General features: G+C 40.7%; 1 protein-coding gene across 3 annotated transcripts; it reads right to left on the reverse strand.

Moving 5' to 3' along the window:
• Window positions 1–710: 710 nt before the first annotated feature.
• rap1gds1 (RAP1, GTP-GDP dissociation stimulator 1) lies at window positions 711–25,819 on the reverse strand. Of its 3 annotated transcripts, XR_006400025.1 has the most exons (16): window positions 25,429–25,819; window positions 21,107–21,214; window positions 19,289–19,411; window positions 17,621–17,746; window positions 13,852–13,998; window positions 10,857–10,985; window positions 10,314–10,439; window positions 8,885–9,028; window positions 6,514–6,645; window positions 6,007–6,141; window positions 5,393–5,518; window positions 5,099–5,238; window positions 4,609–4,735; window positions 3,933–4,061; window positions 3,183–3,424; window positions 711–2,272 (listed from the first exon to the last, which is right to left on the reverse strand). XR_006400025.1 is itself a non-coding variant. In XM_044341012.1 (15 exons), exons 1-15 carry the CDS (start codon window positions 25,430–25,432, stop codon window positions 3,297–3,299), a joined length of 1,824 nt encoding a protein of 607 aa, XP_044196947.1. In that variant the 5' UTR covers window positions 25,433–25,819; the 3' UTR covers window positions 711–3,296. The 3 variants fall into 3 exon arrangements, 2 of the variants coding, with proteins under 2 accessions (XP_044196947.1, XP_044196948.1); XM_044341012.1 differs by having other exon boundaries at window positions 711–3,424; XM_044341013.1 differs by lacking the exon at window positions 13,852–13,998 and having other exon boundaries at window positions 711–3,424; window positions 25,429–25,818.
• Window positions 25,820–26,339: the final 520 nt, after the last annotated feature.

Raw genomic sequence — 26,339 nt, forward strand, 5'->3', positions numbered from 1 at the left:
CAAAATGGCGCAAGAATCCATCTTGTCAGGCTTCAAGTTATGCGCTTATGCTCGTGTCCAACCACTAGTGGTTCTGACCGATCAGCGTCCTAAAAGGATTCTTGCATGATCTTGTGAAGCTGCCTCGCAAGGTAAGATGGTGATAGATGGTTCATCCAATGACCAGGCCAAGTATTTTTTGAAAGTGCCTGCCCTTTTCCAAAGTTTCCAAGGACGACTTCTCAGATAGTTCTGTGTAACAAACCATCTGGTGCGTCAGGTTAGCAAATAGAAGCTAAAATGTCCGAGTGAGTTGAAAAGGTTTCAACTACTAGAGGGTAAAATCCAAGCTTATCCGGCGGCTTCACAAAATACTTTTTTAACATAGTGGAACTGGATGAAAATAACAGAAAAAACTGCTGATGGTGAGTATATTCAGACATATATTGTCTGTTTCTGGCAAATAAACACTGCGTAACTATCCAGTCGTCAAATTCACGCAAATTAGGCGAAAGTTCTGCAACGTTACCACAACAAATATTTCACTTAAGTGAAGCAGTGGCGGAACTGTGAATTAACGGAATCATGTCATTTTTGCAACGTAGTTTAAGATTAGCCTACATGGGTTATGTTCACAGATATTTTACAATTTGATATTGATATTTATTTTGTAATAAGTTGGTGATGAATTCTACAACACTGAGATACTGAAGAAATAAAGACATCAGCCATCACCAGCTATCATCTTTTATTATCTGCTGTGTTACAATCCTCCAAATGTACAACTCATGACATTTACAACAAACATTTAAGTTTATAGTATTTTACGCAGTTACTATGGATACATCTCCACTGGCATGTGTCTTTAGAAGAGCACAAATCTGATAAATAACCATTCATACCTTTAAAAAAAAAGCGTGGGCCCAGACCAGGAAACACACCGTGGCATGTTAACAGGGTGTCGGTACAGTGTCGGACATGCTGAGATATGCATGTTAGCAGAAATCCCTTCGACTAGAAGAACCAACCGTCATATATAAAGAGAATCCTGTGTGGTGGTGCTGTGGTGGTGGTCAGGCAGTTCAACGACTGACTGTTCTGTTTGCCTTCAATTACTTGTTCTCATAAGAATCCAGACTTTGCTCCACGCTGCCTACCCCAAGCAGTACATTCACAACACACATACATACTGTAAACACACATGTAGGAATGGTGGCTGCTTTATTTTGTACTGTTAAAATTACACTCCCTGCTCTTCTTACAGCACACATCAGTGTCCCTGGTTTTGGGATTTTTGGGGGCGTTATTGTGTGTTCTAACAGGATCAGGGAGTGAATCATGAACCTGGGTGGTGGTCTCATGCCTATATTGACTTTGTCTCTTGTTCTTGGCTGCTTTTCATTGCTTACTTCATAATTTCCTGCTGACCAGGATGTTTTTATTGGTATTTCCTTGAGTTTTGTCCACAACACTGCAAACAGAGGATTTTAAACTGTAGAAATCTGGATATGCAAAGGTTGTCAAGCATTGATTAGAACTATGGTGCATTTATTGGATCGATGTTGAGCTTTTCATACAGAGTTCTCGCCCTCATCCTAGACTGTCATATTTCACAGTTCTGCACCACTACTTCCAGGAACTTGGACATTTCAGTCATTGAGCAGCTCATACATAAGTAATGGGAGTAATGTTGAAAATTTGTTCTCACTGGAAGGTAGGAAATCTTGTTGGTGAACTATAAGGCGAAAAATCTGTCAGGTGGGTGCAAAGTAAGATGTAAAAGACAAGTATGTAAAATACATCATGGACCACGTGGATTTTATTGTACAGTTTGTATTTACTTTAATGAAAGAGACCTCTCTTGGCCTGACTGAAACATGTTTTAGTTATGTTTTTTGTTACTTTTAACCTACCTGACATTGTCTTTACCCATCTTATAGGCAACTTAGAAGATTGTCTACCATCCGTTGATGTCCAAGTTTTGATGATAGTGATTCAGGACAGTTTGAGTATGGCGGTCCTAAGTCAGGGCCAACACAGCTCCTGCAAGGAGTCGAACATCTCTACTGTTCTTTTAATGTCTTATATTTCCAGTTGGAAACACTATCAATTCCAATTTGGACCTTTTCTTTATGTAAACTTGACTGCACTCAGTCTTGGAGTTAGACTTGACTACAGCTCTGTGCTTCACCAGGTTCTTACGTGATTCTCTTTCAGCGACACGGGGTGGAGACTTGTGGGGCCTTTAACTTCACTGTACAGCTGTTGGAACAGGGAGAATGTGTCTGGACAACTGTGGAATTAAAAATCTGAATAAAACCTCGAGATCCATGTCTTAAAGAACAAGTGCAAAAAAAAAGGAGTGTACAAGACTGGAGGTGTCAGTAGAGGAGGGCAGGCTGTACTTTGGAGTTATGCGAGCAGTAGAGAGGTAAAATGAACACTGGCACACCTTCAACAGGACTAAAACATGCACAGTTTCTAGTCAATTTATACTTGAGCTACATGGGACACGACTGGGCACATCATAGATGGCGGCTTTTTCTTAAAAATGAAAGAAAAATCACGACAGGAAAGGGTTTTTTTTGTTCTTTTGTGCACATTTTTTTTTACTGGTGGGTTACCGGCGGATGGTATCACAGCTATGGTCGTAAAAGAGTGTTGTCTCTTTATCTATTGCGTTAGGCTGTCTATGGCGCCTCAGCTCCAGTGGAGCTACTTGTAGCAGAAGATGCATGCACAAGTAGAGGTGGGGACCAGGGATAGACTGATGTGTCAGTTGATTTAAAAAAAGAAAAAGAAATGGCTTCTACCTCTTGAGCATTTGACTCAAAAGCATAATGGGTGTCAGTCTGTAAAGCCTGGAATGAAACCTGCCTCACCGTTCCTTAAGGACCTGCTAACCCACCTAAATAAATCTCATTATTATGGCTTTCAGAGGAGAGTTTTGGTGTCCCATGGTGGTCTAAAAACAGTTTCAGAGGCTCTTCCACCCGAACAAGTGATTAATTCTGGGTGAATTCTTATCATTCAAAATAAAAATTCAATTAGAAAATACTCAGATTTTCTGATTTGTATATCAGCACAAAATATTGCCGGTCTAAAACGCACATCAGTCTAACCCCAGTGGAGGTGGGCTGGGCGGAGGGTTGGGGATAGAGACGTCACTGTATGTCTGGCTGGCAGTTAACGCGACATGGTACCTTGGCACATGACGATGGGGCACAGGGGAGAGCAGTCATGAGGTGTCGTCGGGTGATTATGTGGTCAGGCAGGCATTTGGGTGGGTGGGTGTGGGGTGGGGTGAACACAGTCATTTAGCTCTGGGCAGTTAGTCGCTGCTCTGTGAGCGACGCCTGGTGTGATACGGTCTTGTTTTCGTGAGCCCTCAGCTTGGACACCACGTCGATGAACGCCAGGCTCTGGACTTCTTTGTGGAGCGGCTCTGAGAAGAGAAGAGAGTCTTTGCAGTGACAGCCCTCAAGAGCAAACTACTGTTAATGCTCAAAAAAAAAAATTCTGATTCATGAATTAGTTTCAATCGTTTCAACTTTGCTGTTTTTTCGGACTGTTTGAAGTTTCTGTCATTTAAACTCAACACTTCCTGTATAGATGTTCTATATTAAAGTGGCTCAAATGGGAGAACCTCCAACCTCAAGTCCATCAGGTGTGGAGGAGTTCCCAAAAGAGCTGGTCTTTAGCTTTTTCTTAAAGATAGAGAGGGACTCTGCCGATCAAATGGAGTTTGGTAACTCTTTCCTCCACCAGGGAACTACAGAAAAGAAGAGTCTGACTACGTTTCTGTTAAAAAGACAGCGGTAAGTATGACATAACTCTGATGTTGTACTGATACTGATCTTCCTATTAGTGGACGACCCGCTCTACCTCCTGAGCCACAGCCGCCCCCATATGTAACATTTATGAGACAAGTCAGTTGTGACTTGTGGACTCACCTGAGCCCATGACTGCACAGATGAGGATCATAGAGTTGTACTTGATCTCTGGTGCACTCCTCTCGTCTGACAGCAGCTTGTGAAGCACCGACACCAGACTGGCTCCAACAAAGTCCTTCTCAGCTGCAACTGAAATCCAGAAAGAGAGTCTTGGTGTGTCAATTCTCTGGTCTCTGTGTTTATGAATGATCTTCTATTAAAAAAATGTCAGCATTTTTTTAATAGAAGACGTTTCCCTGAGCCTGTGTGCAGAGTAGTTGTGTGTATCCATAGTGCCGGCTGCTGTTCATGAGCAGCTGGATCATGTAATTGGTCCGGTTCTTTTTGACGCATGCTTCTAGCATTTTTAGTCATGAATCAAGCTGGATTCCTGTCAAAGTAAAGCAATTCTAAAGATCTTGTATCAGCCAGGAGAACTCTCCCTGCTCCTAACGACTCATCACTGTTTGAAGGCCCGTCATTGTTTCATAATGAAAAGTGCTGCAAGCAATTAAAAAAATGCATTGGAGTAAGTGTACAAGACTTCTTTGCAAAGCAGTTATTTGTATTTTTATAAAGCATATAAAAATGTTGGCTTGGTGTGCAAAGTTGCCCGAGTGTAACTTTAAAAACTGCTGTACAAAATACAAATCTGTTGTAAATGAATGAATTAGTATTCATCCATTCTTGCTCTTACCCAAATCCAGAGCTGCTATGAGACCAAGAGCCACCAGTGCTTCATTCTGCATAATCATATGCTCACTGGTTGCCATGGTAACTAAGTGCTTGACTCCTCCTCCCTGGATGACAGTTCTGACCACTTCCTGAAATCCACAAAAAAAAGACTGCTGTTAACAGGCCGCTCCTAAGAATGTACCTCCATATATATTGAAAACAATAACAAATTATGGAAAATAATGAATATGTATTGATATTGATATATGTATATGTTTTCCTGTATTTGTTCTGATGCAGTTTGATCCAATACAATAGCAAAAAAACAGGAATTAATCAATCAGTTCATTATCTAACAACTAAAACCACTTGGGAGCTGTCAGGTCAGGAAAGGATTTTCTTTTAAGCTGAACTCTGCACTATTTTGTGTTTTATATGTAACCACTTAGACTCTTGTTGGCATATTAATATAAATATTTTATAGACTTCAAGAGAGCAGCGTGGTGTCTGACCTTAGACTTGCTGTGTCGAATGAGAGCAGACAGCAGCCTGTTGGACTCGCCCATCACTCCTGCGTGATCTTTGGCTTCACACCACTCCACTAGCCTCTCCACCAGTTTCCCATTGGTCCCCAGCTGGTCCGCCGCTTCAGCTGGACCAACACAACACAACAACAACAACATTTTTTTCCAAATAATTTGCACTCAAATGCATTTGACTTGATTCAGCAGAAACTGCTTCTCATCATGTGAGGTGAGAGTCAACATATTGGTGCGAATAGAGAGACGATTGTAAAAAATCTCTACCTTGTGTATCGATGAGCATACGTAACGTCCCTAGGAGTTTAAACTGGACCGGAGGCATCTCTGATTGCAAAAACTTCAACACCACATCCGCTACTCCAGCTGACAGCATCTTGGATTTGTTGACCACTGGAGAAAGAGAAACAGTGCACTTTAAAACACCATTCTTTGCAATTTTCTACAATTTGGTGACTGTTCTGCTACAAAATGTTTTTAATGCTTAGTTAACGCTTAATAAAATATCAAGGACACATTCCTAGCTTTTACCTTTTGTGAGAACAAAATACATTTTTACACTTTTAAAACAATATTTCCAAATGCCAACTCTCAAACTACAAGGCTGATGCCACTTGTATTATTGTAGGAAAATCTATTTCTTGTACTGTACAAAAGAATATTGGGTGCTTTTAACTTAATGTGCCTTATTTAAATTGTAAATAAAAGAGATGTGACTCTGCAGTGATGATGATGCACCACCTGATCACAGCTGATAGCGAGTCCGCTTGGATCCATTCAGGTATCAGAGATATTGACACACACAGACCTGAGATCAGTACAGTGGTACTCTGACCGACCGGACCGGGGTGGTCTGAGTTTGACTGATGTTAGCAGCTCACCAGGTATGGCCAGGTTCCGCAGGGCGCTGAGAGCTGCGTGCTGAACGGTGACGTTGCCTTCCTCAACGTGCCGATCCAACAGCTCCAGAAGCTTCTGCACAATCCCGGTGTCCACCATGTGGATGCAATTCCCATCTACACACAGGAATAAACAAACCGGTAGAGGAGATACCTTAACGTTGTGTCAGACACACTGCATTTTCCCAGGAAGCCTGACCAGTGCTGGCTACTGCCAACATGTTACTTTACCAAGTAATTAATAGTGTTAGAAACGATTTCCAGTGAATCATCATTTTCAAAACTGTTTTGAAAATGTCCAGCCACGATCTTTCAGTTTATTTCTGTTGTTACACATCACGCTCTCAGCTGGCAGTGAGAACAGTTAAGAAGAAATTGAGATTAAACAGCAGTTGCAGTATTTGTCTTTGTTGTACTCTCCCAACAGGGAAGATAAACATTTAAGTCATTATTTAACTTCATCCCACAACAAAGTGAAGTACAGCTTACCGTTACGAGCAAAGTTAGCGATGGCCAAAGCTCCAGCCAGCTGCAGCTGATGGTTATGAGATGGTACCCAGGACAGGACCCTCTGAAAGACGCTGCCTTTTCCTCCCTCAAACAGCTTCTGCATGGACTCGTCTACACAGCAGCATGAAGGTAATGTCATTCTATGTTATGAGGCAGCAAAAATCTGTCTGTTGTATCATTTAAAATGCAGCTAACCCAAAAAGCCAGAGTCCACCGTCACTACCTAGAGACCTTGAACGGTTCCAGCTTCATTTTCAAACATGGGTGGAGCAGTGAAGTCAGCCCCCGCCAACTTACCAGTCACCTACAGTATGTATGTAATGTAAGTTGTGGCAAGCTGTGATTGGTTGGGGTCCAACATGTAGTCAAGTATTTATGACTCTGATTTCAGATGATCGTCTAATCTGACAGTGACCAGATTTATCACGCAGCGGCGCAATATGTCGACCAATCGTTGCTAAGACTAGATGTATTAACTGTGACATAACGCTGCTGCTGCTACAGAAATGAATAGAGGACATCATTATGTAGTATCCATATCACTCTTGCTGAGTCATACAAGATTCATACTTAACATTTGACTCAGGGATGGAAGATGAAACTAGGCTTCTTGCATAGAATTAAAGGCTGTCTGTCATTTTTAAAGCATAAAATGATTGTTCAGTCAACTTGAAGGTCTCTACTGTCATTACTTCAGCAGCATTATAAACATCACTGCTCTCTGTATCACAAGGTTTACAGACCAGACGAAATGATCATCTCATGATATTCATCTATTAAGATCTACTTTTGAAAGCTTCCAAACTAACATCTCTTCTCTCATTTAAATCTTGTGACTACAGCACACGCTCCAATAACTACTTCACCTTAAATATCCCTTATGTAACCACTAATTTTGGCAGAAATGGTTTCAGGTATTTTTTTTAATGCAATGAGCTGCAAAATGTTCTGGAGCTGGATTCTTCCCTTCTCCTAGGAGAATTTAAAAGCTTTAATTATCTGATGTTTTTCATGACTCTTGGAACTATTTTGACTAATTTGGTTATCTGTTTACAAAAGGTCTCTTGTTCTCAGGTCTCTCTTGAAAAATATATCTTCATCTCAGTGAGACTACTTGATGAAATCAAGTTTAAATGAATGTGATCTGATGGGGCTGGTTAGACTAATAGCAGGGACCGGTATGCATATTTTATGACACTATGTTCAAATCTATTCAGCTGCATTAAAATATTTACATTAAGGCTGAATTATTCATTCTTAACATCGCTGCCAGATGGAGGAGTCCGCAGACTGTTCATTATTATTTATGGTCATATATTGTATGCGTAAAGATTAGAAGATGTGGTCATTTCTGCTCAAGACTCCTCTCTGTTCTCCTTCAATTTTCAACTCAGACTGACCGGACCAGACAGGTGATGCCTTTATATACAATCTATGGATATGACTTCATAGGTTTTGTCTCAATCTTTGCAGACAAAGCAACAGAATTGGTCAATAAATCTGATTCTGATAGAACACAAAGTTGTAGCCATGACAGTGGACGATGCTTCAGATATGGTTGTTGCTGCAAAAAGCCACAAATTGTAAAACGTGGATGCTTCACAGATCTAAATAATCAGCACAGTTTCAAGGTGGGCACCGAGATTAGTGTCACCAATTCACTATCTGACCAAATGTGAAATATGGTCACAATCTCCTCTTCTGTTCCTGAGTTATGTTGTTGAATAACGGCCAGAAAAGTGTATTTGCAGAACATTATGATGTCACAGTGAAGTTCACCTTTGACATTTTGGATATAAAATGTCTTTATTTTTATCCTATTAGACATTTGTGTGAAACTTTGTCATAATTAGCACATGAATTCTTGAGTTATGGCCAAAAATGTCTTTTGTGAGGTCACAGTAACCTTGAGTTCAAGTGGACATTTGTGCCAAATCTGAAGAAATTCCCTCCAGGTGTTCCTGAGATAAAAGGAAGGGGACGGACAGACGGACAACCTGGAAACATCTGTCACCAGCACGGAGGCATAAAAGAGACAGCCTGCAAATAGACACTCAAGTTGGAATTGAGTTGTAAAATAAGAAAGATATTTATTATTTCACTGGATACTGATTTATTTGGATGTATACGTCATTGCTTATTTATTTATTTATTCAATTGCCAACTTATGAGTTTATTTTAGGGAGACATATTTATATTTTACATTTGATATTTAATTTCTTTGTAATATTTCTGATCACTTATTTATTGATTGTCAATAACTTCATTAAATAACATCTATAGTTGTGTATTTGATTCATATAATTATGACCCATCTAGTGTTAGATCATTATTGGTCCCTGGTGTTTACCTCCCAGCAGCAGGAGAACCATGAGGTCAGAGGCAGTCTTGAGCTGGGCGATGTCTTCCTCTCTCTCTCCGTCCACAGTCTGAGCCACCACATCTAGGAGACACTCCACCAAACCCGCCTCCACCAGCTGCAGCTTGATCACATCTGGCAGGGAGAGAGAGGACGAGACAGTCAGAGAGGAAGACTGAAACACGCTGCTGCTGCTGCTGCTGCTGCTGCAGTGCAGCGGTGCATCATGTGATACGCATCATATGATATACATCATGTGACGCCATTAACACATGCGGGATAACAGCATATTATACTGAATGTTAGTTAAGTCTCATTGAGACACTGAGGAGACAAAAGGAAGAATAAATTACATATACAAACGTTCACAACAAAACAAAATCATCACACACAGACACGTTAATTAAAACGGACAAATGTTAAAAATATCAGTTTGAAGTCTCCCAGAGGAATGACTGTGATGTCAGTTTGGTCTATTCCAGCAGTAAGGTGCACAGTGACACAAACCTGTCCTCACTTTGAACTCAAGATGTGAAATAACGTGGCAACGCACAGATAACACCATCTTATAAATAAAATCACATGTATGCTGATGCCTTCTGGATGTCAGTGAAAACCTTAAACCTGTAATGCTTCAGAATCCAGTGTAGACATTATAGGAGAGTCAATATTGTTTCCTCTGTTCTGTTCAGCTGTCGTATCTGTGTCAGCCACAACAAACCCACAGTTATCATCATCAGCCCTGAAAAGCCATATCACTTCATCTCTAATTTGAAGATGTCAACATGAGCTTTTTGACTATTTCCTAATATTTTATAAACCAAACAACTGATCGAGAAAATTATTGGTAGATTATTCATCACAGCTGTTCCTATATGAGTGTTTGCCTGCATTTTAAAGGTTTTTTTTTTGCAATTTTCCTTTGAAATCATTTGAATGTTAGGACAATATATGACTGTTTAGCCTCTCTAGAGATCTACTAAACAACATGCAGCGTGACAAATGAAGAGATGTTGAAAGAGAGATGGAGAGGCAGAGAGAGAGGTTTCTCTAGAGTAGAGTTAAGTAGGACGTTGTCCTGGAGACTGACAATGTGGGAGCACCCAGTGTGCCTGGAACGGTGATAACAACAGTCTGTAAGATGCTCTCTCTGTTGTTGAAACACACACACACACACGGACACGTTTGAAAAAGAGCAGCTGAGCGAATGCAGGAGCTGTCTGCCATGAATGTGCAGTTAGCAACTAGCCTGGAAAGCATGACTCACACTAAGAGGATCATTTACTGTACAGTAGATGGACATGAGTTTATCTACAGGCATGACAGGACACTGCAGTCTGTCTGTTTTGTCTTTGAATGTCCAGATTTCCCTCACAGTTCATACAGAACTAGAAAAAGATTAAAGAGAAAAAAAAATTACCATTTTCTGCAAGAGGAGCCAAAACCTCAAAAATCATTTCCTTCTTCTCGTGCTCTGTTTGCTTCTGGAAAAGACGCACCAGCTCCTCGGCGATATTGGTGGAGGCAAACTGCTCTTTGCTGGACTCTGAAAACACAAGAGGAGAATCACAGGCATGTCATGAAAGAGATCCTCTCCTCTATAATCTGAACCAATTAAAATACAGTTAGACAATACCGTCTTGACCATTCCAAAACATCTTATGATCACTCCATTTAGATTCATGTAATTTTCAGTTTGGACAATGATTGCACTTTCTGTGATCTAGTATGGCAACTGATTATCTTCTAAAACAGTGCTGATGTCATTCCCTTAAGAGTAAAAGAGATGGTGACATTACCTAGCAGCAGTTCAGTATGGGTTTGGGGTTTGGTTATTTCTAAATATAACCTGACAATATCTGACAAACCCAAGTAACTAAATATCAGTAAATGAAGCTCAGGTCATCTAGGTGAAACGTGAATGTTAGAATGGTTGGCTAAACAAGTGTTAATATATACTCACCAAGCTCAGCCAAATTCCCAAAAGCAATTAGACACATTTCTGTCAGGGCTGTGTTGTGGGAATGGATGCCTAGCAGCTTCACCAGAGTGGGGATCACACCCATATTGATCAGCTGGGCTTGTAAGGAATCTGGAAAAACAGAGACAGACAGAGAGATGGGCAGTCGATCTGTTTTTTTTTTTAAAACTTTGTGTAGGTTTGTAGGAGACAAAGAAAAAAAATGTTCTTTTTGCTTGAAAGCTTATATCATACACTTAAACAGTGTACTTAAACAGTGAGCATTTCTTTAACTGATTTTAAAGCTTCTATAACACTATGTACTGCTTCCATTGAACGTAGATGACACCATAAACAGAGCGCATTAACACTGTAATGAAATAACAAATGAATTCCTGCCTGATGTATGTTTAGGAAATCACAATAAAATCTTACAAAAATACTCATCACACACTGACACAGGATTACGTATATAAACAGATACAATATGCACCACGGTTCTCTTTGGGTGAGTTAGAAAAAAGGCAAGTACATTTTAGATCCCCAAAACCTAAAAGGAAATGTGTAGAAGCATTTGCCATTTGATGGTAAGACATGGTAGAGCTATTAGAAGCACCTGGAGAGCAAAAAGAAAAGCATTTAGATGTAGTTTTTTATTTAAAAACCCAGAGCTGATGAATCAGTGGTGGAGGGACACAAGAGAGGGTAAGAGGAGCACGACAGAAGAGAGAAGGAGAATCTTCAGATCCGTATGGAAGGTCAACCAGGACAATCTCATCACTAAGCAAATTTGGATTTAGAACCAACAGATCGTCTGTGTTTAACCGTCTGTACAATCTATTGAGACACTGCGTGTGATATTGCTCTACAGTATACAAATAAACTTGACTTGAGGAGAATCCAAAAACAGAAAGGGCAAGAAGCATTAGCATTGCTGGAAGAATTGTCCCAAAAATACCACCAGTAAAAAAAACACCACTTCATCAACTCACCCATGGTCTCATCGACAGCGTTTACAATATTTGCACCAACGTGTCGCGATTAATTTGCCAGTTTTACATTAATGTTTACAAAGTATAAAACGAAGCACCTTCAAATATTACACTGTAACTATCTTATTCATTACAGCACATGGTGCGTGCACTCATCTGGAATTATAATGCATTCACTTGCATTAAATGCGATGATTCACTGTTAGTAAATGCGCATTAGCTAGACATGAGAAGTCAGCTCGATGCTGAAAGCTGCTGAAAGCCACAAAAAACTCATCTCTTCTTTTAATGTAACCCCAAACCTCACACCACCCACTCCGAGAGATCCAACCGTCATTGCCAAAAGGCACCTTGGCAGGAGCTGCAAGTCTGTCAGATCACATACTTGCTGCTCTCAACAAGCCTTGTTATCACAAAGATGCAAATTGTAGGATAGTCCAGAAATACATGTATGCAGGGATACAGTCGATGACAATTAATCGTTTTTTCCACCTTTTCTAAGCTGGTCTAATCTGTTAATTTAACCAAGGAGTAAATATAATGATAAAGGGGATTGAGAGGCGCCTTAGTACGTAGTAGTTATGGTGGCAAGTGTGCATCTGAACGTCTCCCATTTGTGTCCAGCTGGGGACCTTTGCTGCCTGTCATTCCCCATCTCTCCTTCCCCCAATTTCCTGCCATCTGTCTACTGTCGGCTATCTAATAAAGGAATAAAATGCCAAAAAAAATGTATTAAAAGATAAAATTGGAGTAAAAATGTTGACTGAAAGTAATTTTGTAAGGATAGAAACTTAAAAATAAAAATGGATCGCTTAAAAAAACTATATAATAATAGGCCTTATGTTGGTAACATCCCTTTAAAAAAAAAAAATGGGTATCTGGAATCTTTAATTTGATTTTCAGAAAACTTCCACATAATAAATCAATACAGATCTATAAATAATAGAATATTCTTTTCCTGGTTGCCTCAAGAGATTCTGCAGGTTATTCAGCAGCTCTTTTGCATTTTTCTCATCACCTTCCATTATTAAAGAATACTGCAAGCTGTCATTACCTCCTCATTTACCATAAATTGTGGATTTTTTTTTGTTTTTAATTTGGCTAAATCTTTTAATGAAAATCTGTAAAAAGCAAAAAAAAAAAGATGGCACTTTTTACTTACCACTAAATCACTGGATAAATGCATTTGTAAAACATTTTACACACATGATCATTTCCCTACAGCTTAAAAGAATAGTTCAGGATTGTAGGAAATGTGTTTATTTGCTTTCTCTTCACCTTTCCAGTCTTCATGCTAAGCTAGGCTAACCACACCCTGATTCCAGCTCTGTAGTGAACACACAGACATGAGATTTATCTTCTCATCTTACTCTCAGAAAGAAAGTTTACTAAGCACACTTCCCAAAATGTTGAACTACACCTTTAACTAATGTATCTACAGTATGCTACTGCTCACGTTTACCTCATTACAGTCAATATAATGGATCTACAAGCAGCACCATGAAAGAGTGTAGACAAATCCTCCATAACTGTTGACGTGTTATTCTGGAATTTTTTAAATTCTATTTCCATCATTCCAAGATAATAATATTATGAGCTGTTTGGTGCTGCATTTATGCCAAACAGAAAGGAGGATTCAGCAGTTTGATACAGGCTAGTGCGAGGCCTTTCATCTGTTAAGAAGCAAGGAGAGGAACTAGCTGATGAATGTATTCTACCTGCTGACTCTATTAACAACGCACACTTACAGGGGCGAGGTAGAGGAGGGAGAGGTACCGCTACTATGCCTCTCAGCAAATATTAATAACTGCAGATTACCTCAGAAGTAGAGTTGGAAAAAGCAACAGAGAGCATGGTAGAAAGATCAAGAGAATGGTCAGTCCAAAAACAATTCAACCCTCCTGTCTGTAAAATAACGTGACATCGTCTGTGTATAAGAAAGAGAAGATTCCGCTGATTAGTTCAGATTATTTAACAGTTGTTCTTGGGGGGAAGATGGTCATTACCATTATCATTGCTATAGTTCATCAGCATGCCACAAAAGACAGTCAAGAGCTTCTCATTTTCCGGCTCAGTATTTTGGAAGAGGGATTTAATGTGTTCAGCTACTATCTGAGCCCCTCCTGCCAGGTCAACTGCACTCCTGCCCTCATCTGCAAAACAAAGAGGCCAGGACACAAATCAACCACAAAGGAAAGAAAAAAATAAAAAATAAAAAAAAATAAATAAATAACCACAACCTGAAAAAATACACATGAAAGCAACGTTAAATAAGCAGGACAGAACATACAAATCAATGCTAACTAAGGCTATTAAAACTGTCACAAAGCTGCATAAAATAAGTAAAGAATTATGACCACGACTGTTTTGACATAAAGCAAATCCAAGTCTAGCTCCTGTGTGGTGATTCAGGATTAATGTGATGCTGGTTCCTAGATCCCTCGAACAAAAGCTTTTTTATTATTCAAATCCATACAAGAGTTGGATTTTTAATGCCACATGTGACATTGGTGGCCATAATTCTTTTTTGTTTTTAATACAATTTCTTTCTGTGTGTGGCAACAGAATGAAAAATTCTCTTATTAAATACATTCTGCTGCAGCCAAGAAGTCAACACAATCAACAACAGCAAAATCAAAGGCTTGAAATCTTAGAAAACAAGAAGAAGAAAAAAAAAAAAAGCTTGAATAAACTGACCATTGACAGTGGATATATTTGGCATAATGGAGCCTTTGTGTGCTGTCCGTTTCCAGATCCTGCTCCTTTGATGACCAGCGGTTTATCTTTGATACTGTTATTTATTAGAGACTTCGTCTGTGTTGTTCAGAGAAACAATAAATGCACAGTAGTCTCTCTGGGAGGGCTTTGTCTGGTAGGACAGCTGCCAAAGGAAGCGTTACATGAGTCAGCCCTCTCGGTGCGACTGTGTCGGCTACTTCCAGTCGCACCTGGCGGCCCGTGTCGCCTCACCTCTCGGCGCCACTGCAATGCCGGGTGCTTAATATCACCCGTTTCTCTTCTCTTCACGTGATGCTTTAATGTGAAGGGCGTCTGGGTACATGAAGTTACCCAAAAGCATCAAATCACACATAGAAGCTGCTCACACTACAGGTCTCAGTATGCTTCAATCTAAATGCTAAATGCATCTGTAACCTCCTTTCTGATGATGGGAAGGGAGACGCTGTGTTTGACAATTTTAGTAATTTTCCAAAACACACAAACGGACAATCACAATTGGTCAAGAGTGCAGAGATGTGAAGATAGCAAGCTTTGAACTAGTCTCAAGCTCTTTTTTTTTTCCATTCTTCACACAACTACTTTTCCTGTATACGACTATAATACCAGTCAGAAGCTGGGACACACCCACTCATTCAGGGGTTTCTCTTTATTTTTACTATTTTCCTACATTGTAGAACAATACTGAAGAGAGCAAAACTGTAAAATAACACATGTGGAATTATGTAGTAAACAAAAAAGTCACATTCATATTTTAGATTCCTAAAAGTAGCAACTGTTTGCCTTGATGAAAGTTTTGCACACTATTGGCGATACATCTGTAAGCCTCTGTAAGGACTATCTGACATAGAAGCAGAGTGATGACCTGACCTCCACAATCACCAGACCTAAAGCCAAAACTGAAATGGTTTGGGATGAGTTGGAGCGCAGAGTGAAGGAAAATCAGCGCTCAAGTGTTCAGCATGTGGGGAACAAGACTGTTGGAAAACCATTTCCTCATGAAGCTGCTTGAGAGAAAGCCAATAGTGTGCAAAGCTGTCATCAAGGCAAACAGTGGCTATTTAGAGGAAATCTAAAAATGTGCAACGTTCGTACTGTTCCTCGCACACAAAGACGCTGGATTGTTGGAGGGAGAGAGATCGGGAGGTGGTGTGGGCTATTAGGAACAGGTGGGAACACTTTTGCCTTCAGACGTTTGTTTGAAGCATACTGAAACCTTTTGGGGGACGGGGTGTTGAGCTCGCACATCTGGAACGAGCTTGGAGTGAAACCCCTGGGAAGAAGTCACCTGGAGAGGTTCAGACATCTGATCATACCCTCGTTACCTTTACCATCACTAATAAAGATGTAAAACTGCTCTTCACTTTAAAAGCACATTACTAAAAATGAACATTAATATACTTTGATTCACTTGTTTCAATATTTTCAAATGTATAATTTAAGAGTCTTATTACTTTCTATTTATATTGTGACTGTATGAAATGTAACAGCTCTTTTAACTTCATAATGATTATGCCCCACTTGTGTACACCACATGTTTAGTGAGCGTGCACACTGGTTATTCACTAAAGCGACCGAGGCGACGTCTTCCATATCACAACGTGTTTCTTTAAGGTAGCGAGCAGCTGCTTCTCCACACTCTCCCAGTGTTGTCTGTCATAAAGCAGCGCCAGCTCACTGAGACCCCCCTCCACTCGAACAAATGTCACATCCCACCAGATTCCACGGATACCCAGCTTTTCAACAAGAGGAGGAACTATACGCCAGAACTGACAGCTGTGATTAAAGCTTCTAAAGCTGTCTGCAAAATCAGGCTTAAAATCTGCTGCTCCTCCCTGAGGTCAAATACTCTGCTGGAACATTCACTAATCAAAAAGGTCTGAAAGCGAGACGGTTCAAAAAAAAGGTGCCGCGTGTTAGCGTCGTCGTCAAATGAACTGTGATGCCTTTGTTTTATTTCCTATCACGTAACGTGGTTTTTGTCGTCACGTGTGGTTCTATCATGCGTGTCCAATTACATCATAACTTCAGGATATGTACAATCTGAAGCCTTTCAGCTGTTGATGAGCATGTGCTTGATGGTTTAGAATGAATAATGCTGAAAGCACGAGTTCACGCTGTCAGATTAACAAACACTTGAAGTTGGTTGTTTTTTCAACTATGAAAAGTTTTTTACTTGTGCTGTTAGTGATGATTATAATATAAACATGCCATGTTTATCATTATCAGAGGGCTTTGCTGCTCATAATCACATAAATATGTGACTTTTGCCACTGTCATGACAAGCTAGACAAACAAGCTTTGCATTTTGGTCACAGTGAGTGTCAGCTGTTGGGTCAGCGAGGAGGGAATACCCAGATTCAGCGAGGATTAAACTTTTTTTTCTGCGGCTTTGTGGCGGGTGCTCTGCTGCCGTCTTCCAGTAGCGGGGATTTCATCCACAAAAACCATCTGACAAAACAGCAGAGCGGTGTAATACGTTTAGAAATATCTGATCTGTAATGAAGTCGTCTACGGTGTTAGCAGTCACAGGGTTTAAGAAGCTACAGCCTAGCGGGTGTGTGAAGCACCTGGAGTCTAAGTGTGAGTCATGTTTAAACTGTCATGTTAACATCACTTTATGCTGCTAGAAGTGTAACATCAATCACCACAAAACATCCTTTCTCTTCTGGAACGAACCTGCAGCTCCTTCAAGGTGAATCCTCCCAAAATGAGAATGTTATCAAACTACCTTCAATGTCAAGAGAAAATTCAATTTAAGTGTTCACAACTAACAAACAGCGAGGCAGCAAATAGAGGACACGCTCTGCCACAGCAGTGAGCTGGGTTATTTGGAGCTCAACAAAAGAAATAAATGGCAATCACATGTCCCTGCGTGTGTAATCCTGTAAACCTGTTAAAGGCTGTGTAGCTGCTTAAACATCAGTTTTGTCTCCTGTAGTCCAAAAGCAGAATCATTTTTATTACTTATGTGCTGTTGGCTCTGTGATGGTGATGACCGGGCTCAATGTTCCTTAAGCAAAGCAAACTCCTACTTACGGCTGTCATAACAGATGTTGCCAAGAGCTCGGCCGGTCTGCAGTAAAACCTCCTGGTCGGTGGAGCTTAACAGCTGAATTAGAGGAGGGATGAGGCCGGCTTCGACGCAGGGACTTCGCATGAACTCTAGAGAGAGAGGCAAGCAGAACAGGTCAGCGTAAATTGGAGTATAATTGCATTAAAACAGTCCTGCTTGAACTGCAACGCTGCCCACAAACCCCCCCCCCCCCCCCCCCCCCCCCCAATAAACCTGGAGAAATGAAAGAGATAGAGAGAGAACAGTAGAAACCAGCGGTCACCGACCCATCAGTCGCCATCGACCGGTTGATCCTGCCTCTTACAGCCATATTTATTGCTAATTCTAAGCCATCGCTTCCTGCTGCTCATGTTTCACATTAACAGCTTTTCATTAGTGAAGCACCCACAGGCTTTTATTTGGAAGCAGTAACAGGAAATGCGACGTATTCATTACCGAGGTTAGTACCAGCTGCTACCGTTTGCTATAACCTCGCGTACACGTGGAGATACGGACGTTGTCGGTGTTTTGTTTGAAATATTGCAGAGAAGAATGTTCAAAGAAGCAGCAGCCACAGTGAGCAAACTGGATGAACAGTTGCTTAACGGCAGACTCTTTACTACATCCTGGTGTATAGAAACAAACAAAGGAACAGATGTATTGTCTGTATGTGACAGGCTGAATCTATGGACGATGCAAATAATGCACAGACAAATAAACATATTGCCTATCACTGGCCAATAGAAAAGCTTTGCCTTGATGCCTAAAACTCAAGGTAACGAAAGAAATGAAAAAGAAGCTATCTGTGGATGGAGTGATCACTCACTGCTATCTAAGACACAGTTTCCATTTCTCACTTCCAGTAATCTCTGAGTCACTATGTTCTGTACGTGGAGAGGACGTCTCACCGGCGACCCTGCTCTAATCAGATTTTCATCTGGACAAACGAGGCGAGGGGATGATACACTCTCTCCTCTGTTGTGGTGGTGTTTTTAGACTAACAAGTCAAATATGGTAACATTAAATCTTACCCCGGCGCAAGCTTTAAACAATCAAATTGTCAGATAGAAAGGGAGTTGTCTTTAGCCCAGCAGTCACTTGGCTGCTTGCAGACATTTCCTGAAGCGGAGACAGATAAATGCCAGCGGGTTGTTGCCAAGCTTGGCAAACTGCTGCGGAGTGATCATTAGCTGCAGTCTTGCAAGCTGCTAAAAACCCATTCATTATCCTAACCTTTTCTTGCCCCGAATTCTTTTCACTTCTGCTTTTTTTTCTACTTTAAAAGCTTTTTTTCCTGTGCTCACGCAGAGGCATTATGGAAAGTGGAATCTCTCTGACAATGCGGTTATGCAAGGTTTGAGTCCTTACACAATAACCTCAGAGTCAGTGACAGCTTAGCTCTGAAATGCCAAAAGTGCAGCTAGAACTGACCTGTCCATCAAACTGACTCTTGATGTCTTTATCGATAGAGAAAGATCGACGGTTGCTCCGTTTCACACAAAATCATGTATTCACGAGGAAAACATGGAGAAACAAATGAAAAAAAAAAAGGATGAGAGCAAGAGAAAGTGTAAAAAATGAATACTGACAAATGGAGGAACAGAAAGTCAGGATGTTCCTGGGGTTGGATGGGCTTGGAAACCGAACCTCACCGTTTTTGGCCACCTCAGCTATGATGTTGGCTACTTTAGGGGTGCAGGAAGACTGGGGGTTTAGCAGGGTGGGGAGCAGCGGAAGAACACCCATCTCCTGGATCTTCATACTGGCCTCTGTGTCTGTGGGAGAAAGAGACACAATTCATTAATGGATGCTTTCAGATGTACAAGGTACCTACTAATGCAAGTATCATCAGTGTCTGACTTTCACTTATGGGATGTCCACTAAGTTTTGTGAGCCAATATTTATTTTAATTTGATTTTTTCACCCTTCATTTTACTAATTACTTTGCTCACTTAGCTTACAGTAGACCTGAAGTTATTAAAGCAATCTGAATATGATTTAAAGCTGAATTGCTCTGCGTCAAAAATATAATCTGCTGGTTTCCTGTAATATTTCCTTTAATATTTTGTCTCTGTTCAAGCTCAACATTCACAAAATACTTTTCAACCAAAAGCAGCACTTAAAGATGTGATTCACCTGCAAAATGTCACTGATATAGAGATGAAATGACCATTTTTGGAACCCAGTGCGGCTCTGCTTGCATGTCTTACTGTTGCTGGCTTTCTTATGAGTCACTGAAACAGCTGGCTGTAGCTACAGTAGCTGTGTGGCTTTGTTGTTAACTTGCTGTGCAGTGCTTGTTTTAACAAGGCTGTTTTGATAATGCTTATTCACAGAGCAAACATCTGGCTTTACAGCTGATACCCTAAAAGATTAATAAAACTGTTATCTGTCAACTAAGTGCGATGACGAGGAGCTGAGATGAGGACATGAGGGTCTGTCTGATTCGGCCCAGCGGGTACCTGATCGATCACATCGTACGTCGCTTTGTATCAGAGCAGCACGACGTTTTTCACAGGCTGGGAAAAGTAGCTGATAGAATCCTCAGCGACTGCCTCGCTTGATTAGGCCTAAAAAATCCCCGTTCACAGCAGAATGTCATCACATTTTCTGATAACAGATATTTGCATATATGCAACGTTGTAATAAATGGTAGATGTGGAACAGGCAGAGGCTGCTTTTCAAAGAGCCAATGTTCTGCTTTGATTGACTCTTGGTGAGAGAGATTGATAAGAAGGGACCATATTAGAGAAGAAGCAACAATCAGAACTCTATTTGCAACCACAGCATTCAAATTTTCTGAAGAGCTAGAGGTTCATGTGAAGAGGTATTATCCACTTATGGATCCCTCGATTAAAGATTTCACCATGACTAATGATTATATTCATTATTTTCTTGATTAATCGATTGTCTAATTCAGAAAGATGTCAAACGTCTTGTTTTGTCCAATCAACAGTCACCCAAAGATATTCAACTTACTGTCATGTATGACAAATAAAAATCCTCACAGACGCCGAGTCCAACAAATGTTTGGCATGTTTGCTTAAAAAAAAATGACAAAAGAATTATTGGATTACTGATGAACTGACTAATAGTGGCGGCTCTACACCATGACATACAACAATAAATGAAGGAATCAAAGCAGAGCCACTGTTCTCTGTGAAATGATCCAGATTATCACACTGGTTTGGCTCCACAGGTTTAGAAATTGCAATGATGATCTGCTAAACAGCCAGGGGAAGAATTGCTCATTCAAACAGCAAGATGTCATTACTCAACCCGTCTGACAAACACTGTCAAACTGCCCAAAAATGTGGTTGAACACACTGCGACCGCTTTTATTTAGATTTGAGTCATGTGCGCCAAATGTTACAGGGTACAAAGCAGGCGGATTGCCAGAGTGACATTTAAGGAGAAAACTAGAGCGAGAGACTTTAAATCCTACTAGCTGTGAATCAGGTTATACTCACTGTTGTTAGCGAGCGCTTTCAGCAGGCAGTCCAGACAGCTCTCCACGCTGTCCGTGGCGCTGTCTGTGGACGCTAGCTTCAGCTTCTCCAGGGCTTCACTCAGGTTGTCTGAAAACAGAAACACACATCATTTAGCAGAAAGATAGGCTGAGTGGAACGCAGGAAGACAGAGGGAGTGAGTCAGAGTATTTAGAACCTGGATACATGCTAATTTATTCAGCTGTTTGGGAATAGGAAACATTACAGGTTTGTTTTCCCCAACAGAAGAATCCTTCCAAAAATGTGGAGCTCGCTGAAAGCCGACGGCAGCACAAATGTTTAAAAAAAGGACCACACTTCAGCAAATATACCAAAAGCTTTCCAACTGACCCAGATGACAGAACTTTTCTATCTACGTCAACACACGCTTGGCTATAAAGTCACATTTTCTCTCTCTTCTTAAATCTCTTTAACATCGCCGGGCTCGCTACTGGAGTTGGGTCTTGTAAATTACCATTTTCTCTGGCAGTGAGAAGATGAATGCATACGGTTTTATATTGCTGTCACACAGGCAACAAGCTTTTAAAACCACCATGCACTGCATCTACATAAAAATACAGCCAAGTCCAACTCAAAGTGTTATTTAAGCATTGGAGTAATTACTGCAGGTGCTGAATGTATTTCACCGCAAGACAGCTGCAAGCACACACTGCACTCAGGGATTTCCAGCATCTGACTAACGGCTAATTTATAGCATTAAAAGAATTTTATATAAATCTTAACTTGTACAATTCCATCTTTGAATCCTCTAGAAACTTCACAGCTCAGACAAAATGGAGCGTATCAGAAAACAGAAGTGTTAGATTCATCGTTTGTTTTCTGATATGCTTCATTTAGTAATAACAGGACCACAGAAACACAAAAAACAGAATAAAACATAGAAATATAGACACTGTATCATCTTAGAAGCATGGTATTTGTATTTTCTCCTCCAAAAAAATCAGTTTCTACAAGACAAACCTGCAGAAAAATCTAAATATGTTTAGCTTTCAGCATTTGAGAGCAACTCAACTCATAAATAATGAAATAACGGTCTACTGTAAAGCTTGTTGTAGTGATATACTATGTAAATGTTTACAAGCTGTAACTGCCATCTAAAGCAGATATGAAATATATATCTGACACACTAGAATAACAGGTGTAGCTGGTTTTACACACGTTTTCATTCCATAATATGCGTACCAGTTGAACTGGGAGGTTCAGCTAGTGTTTCATTAGAGGAGACACACCACTCTGTTGGTCTCGCTGAACTGCTAAAACGCAATAATGTGTCGACCCACAATAAGCCTTTTTTTTCACAGCAGACATTTCGACTTGTCATTAGTGAGACCACATAATGATGACAGTGTGACAGTGAGCCAGCATGTGCAGTACCAGGAGCCTGAGACTGAAGCGGCTGGATGGATTTGTAGCCGTCATTCATTTTATTATTTAAACCTGAGCTTTTCCTGCTGTGACATGTCGAGATGTCCTCTGTGCAGTGGTGTTACCGAGTGGCACGATACAGACAGCTTGATATTTTGACGTGCCATCTAGTTACTTAAGACGATAACACATCATCTGTCTGTGAAAACTCAAACATTAGAAGCCTGCGTGTTTTCTACATCAGTGAATACAAAAGACTGAGGAGTGATAAAAGATTTGACATGAGATTTGTTTAGCATAGCAGAGATTAGCAAATCTGATTATTTTGCTGACCTGGAAACAGATCCAAAATGGAAGCTGCTACTGGAACTCAACCCTACTGGAAGAAAGCATCTGTTGTCCAGAGTTTCATTTATTTCAATTATCTGCTACAAGATTAAACATTTCGCCTGCTCTACAAGCTAACAGTGTGACGGCTACCTACCAGAGCCCGGCTGATATCAGCTGATATTAACTCATTGCAGATATGTTGGTATCAGCGTGTATATCAGCTGATAAATGACAAAAAATTAAAAGTATAGAAGTGAGATGGACTGTCGTGCTCACATGAGCCCACTCGTGATAATGTGCGAGAAGAACAGAAGTGACTCTACAGCTGACGCATCGCCCTGGATTCCGCCATATTTCTCTTTTGGTCGTTGCCTTGGCAATGTACGAATTTGGGGGGGCGGAGCTTCTGACGCAGCAGGTGTATTTAATTGGGTGTTTAGTTCAAATGTCAACAATCTTTCTCCAGAATGATTGACTCTACCTTTAATAGTCGATTCATTGATTAGATGATCAACAGAAAATTAATCTAGTCATTAGTCATTTATTAAAATATCAAAATAGCAAAACATTTGCTTGTTGCAGCTTCTCAAATGTGCTCATTAGAGGATTTTCTGCATCATACATGACTGTTTTTGACTGTTCAGACAAAACAAGGCATCTGAAGACATCACAATGGGCTCTAAGAAATGATAACAGGCATTTTTCACTTTTTTATGACGAACGAATAATCAAGGAAATAATCGACAGATTCATTGTTAATGGAAATAATTGTTAGCCGCAGCCACTGGAGAGTAGTAGATTTAATTTTCAACCGTTAAACGCCCTGCCCAGTACATTTCTTGCTGGTAATTGCTAAAAACGAGAAAACGTAAGGGAACTCATATGATGGAGCTACTAAGCCGACCTCCTGTCAGCCAACAATGTGAAGCCAATTGTAGTCGCAACGCCTATCTCACTGACTTTGTGAACGGCTCTTCTATATTTCCAGGACAAACCAACAGACAGCTTCAATGCTCTTCTTTCTACTTCTCTTTAGTCCATAACACAGACTAGAGTCATCAATCTGCTACACTGCCAGCTATGTTAACCACAGAAACTGAATCATTGATTCAGCCGCACAGCTGCGCATCCATCACATGCTACGACAAAAATCAGGTTATCATTCCTATTCGTCTTACTAATCGGTGAAAGAACCGGATTACAGACAGGATATCTATTCATAACATAAGTACATACAGTACATAATTGAGCATTTTGTGATATTTGACAGCTCCACAATTCCAGTGAAGAGTGGTACCTCACTGGATTTATAATCTATAAAGAGCTTTTTACAGTCTGATGAAAAAGACTGATATTCATGTACAACTAGGCTACATAAAGGCTGCTGAATGCCTATTACGCAAGTAGCTTTCATACAGTATATGTGTTGTATGAGACAAAGTGATGCTTTTTCATTGGCTCTATACAGCTGTTTTTGACTGCATTTTGACTCACAGCACAGCCTTCAGTTCAGTCTGTACTGTCTACACTCTCAGCAAAATCTGATTAGGACTGACCTGTCAGGTTCAGTCCAGAAAGCACTCTAATTACCTCTGAGGCTGACACTCTACTTCCCCATAGATTAAAAAAAAAAAAAAGAAAGACAGAAATTAATTCGAAAACGCTAAGAATTGCTTGAACTGGAAATGTTCTCAAATGTTAGTCCAGCATTTTGCCCACAAACCAGGTGATGGTAGGTTGCGTAAGGATTTCAGACACCGTTGCAGTGACCTGGTTGTTGCTGTCAGTTGCTAATGCACTGCACAACCCACACATCCATCCATTCCTCTGTCCCTGAGTGCCTTATATCAATGGAAAGGAGTGATCCTGCCTGGGATTGTGAAATACCTCATAAACTGATGCCATTCAGGGATGCAACTATCGCACTGGTTTTAGATGAAGGAGCAATAATTAGGGGATCTACAGCAAGTTTTAAATGGCATTTAGCACTAAATTCAATGCTGATATAATACTAGGCCTGAGCTCATTTTAGTAAGCAATGTGTGAACACCACTAACCTGCAGAAACAGTAACAGTGTAGAGAGCAGTGCAGTATAAACAGCAACACACAGTAGGCTGCTGGATCCCATTGCATAACAGCTGTGGAGATGGAGGAGTGCCATCTACACCATCAACAGCACTGCCATTTCAGGGGATGTACATTCATTTAGCAACTCAGACCTTCAAGCCATTTCAAATCCCGGCTGAGTTACATCGGGTAATGCAATCGGAATAAACAATATTTACACAGGAAAAACATGACGAGCAGTAACAGCAGACAGTGGATGGAGAGAGAGAGGGAAGCTACCCCACCCGAGTACTGAGGCACTACACACGATTTAGCTAAAGTCAGCTTTTCATATGACTGACATTCATGCCTAATAAAATAGAAAACAGTGAAGATAAACGTAAATGTCATGCAGCCATTAATGTATGATAAATAATGTCGACCATACGGCGCTGCTTGCAGGCGTTTTCTTAACGACCATTTTATGGTTTAACTAACCGAAATGGTGAAAACAGTTCGTGTTAGCTAGCTGTCTACTCACCCATCTCAGCAGGATGTTGCTCCGGGAAATAAACCGAGGTGTTCAGTTCTCCAGAGCAGCCGTAGACCAAGTCGTAGTAGCCGGAGGCCCCGCTTTCCCCGCACTGCTCGTTCCTTACGCCGCTTTAAACTGGTGAAGTTAGCGGGATGAGGTTAGCCAGCTAGCTAGACAGTTAGGTAACTTAGCGACGGCAGCCTCCGGGCCGGTCGGGCGGTCCTGCTGTACAGCGGCCTGTACACCGGGGAGACGACCAGGTTAACACATCTGACTTCCTCTCATAGCCACACACACACAGTCTTTCTGGCTGCCGCTCCCCTGGACGACTGGCTCACTGCTGACATGCCACCGTCAAGTCAGCCGGAAGAGATGAAAAGCAGGACTTCCGGTGACAACCTTCAAAATAAAGGCCAGATGCCAAACCTACTTGATTTTACACCTGCTGTTCATGTTTACAGGCTGTTTGCAGGCAGGTTTATAGGCCCTGCATCCCCTAGAGCCCCCAAAAGTCTAACAATATTACCTCTAGCCCAAGAACTTCAAATATGGAAACTGACCAACCAGTAAGGATTAATACACTAGATGAAACCCTGGCAAATCAATGAGGGACAGAGAGAAAAAATGTTAAGAAGGGTCCAGGTTGAAAAATAAGTTTCCCTTTAAGTAAGAGCGTCAATACAGCAATGTAAAAATACTCAATTACAAGAAAAAGTCCTGCATGAAAAATCCTACTACAATTAAACGCACAATATGTAATTTCAGCCACTAGGGGTCTCTCAATCAAAACAGTAACAAAAGACGGTATGTGATGACGTTGTGAAGTAGCGTGGGATCATGGGAGTTGTCGTCTTCATTGTCAAACAACCAGCTTCTTCGGGATAGGATTAGTTCAGTGTTCATCGTTCAGGATGTTT

This window comes from Thunnus albacares, chromosome 22 (assembly GCF_914725855.1).
Source record: "Thunnus albacares chromosome 22, fThuAlb1.1, whole genome shotgun sequence".
NCBI classification, from domain to species: domain Eukaryota; kingdom Metazoa; phylum Chordata; class Actinopteri; order Scombriformes; family Scombridae; genus Thunnus; species Thunnus albacares.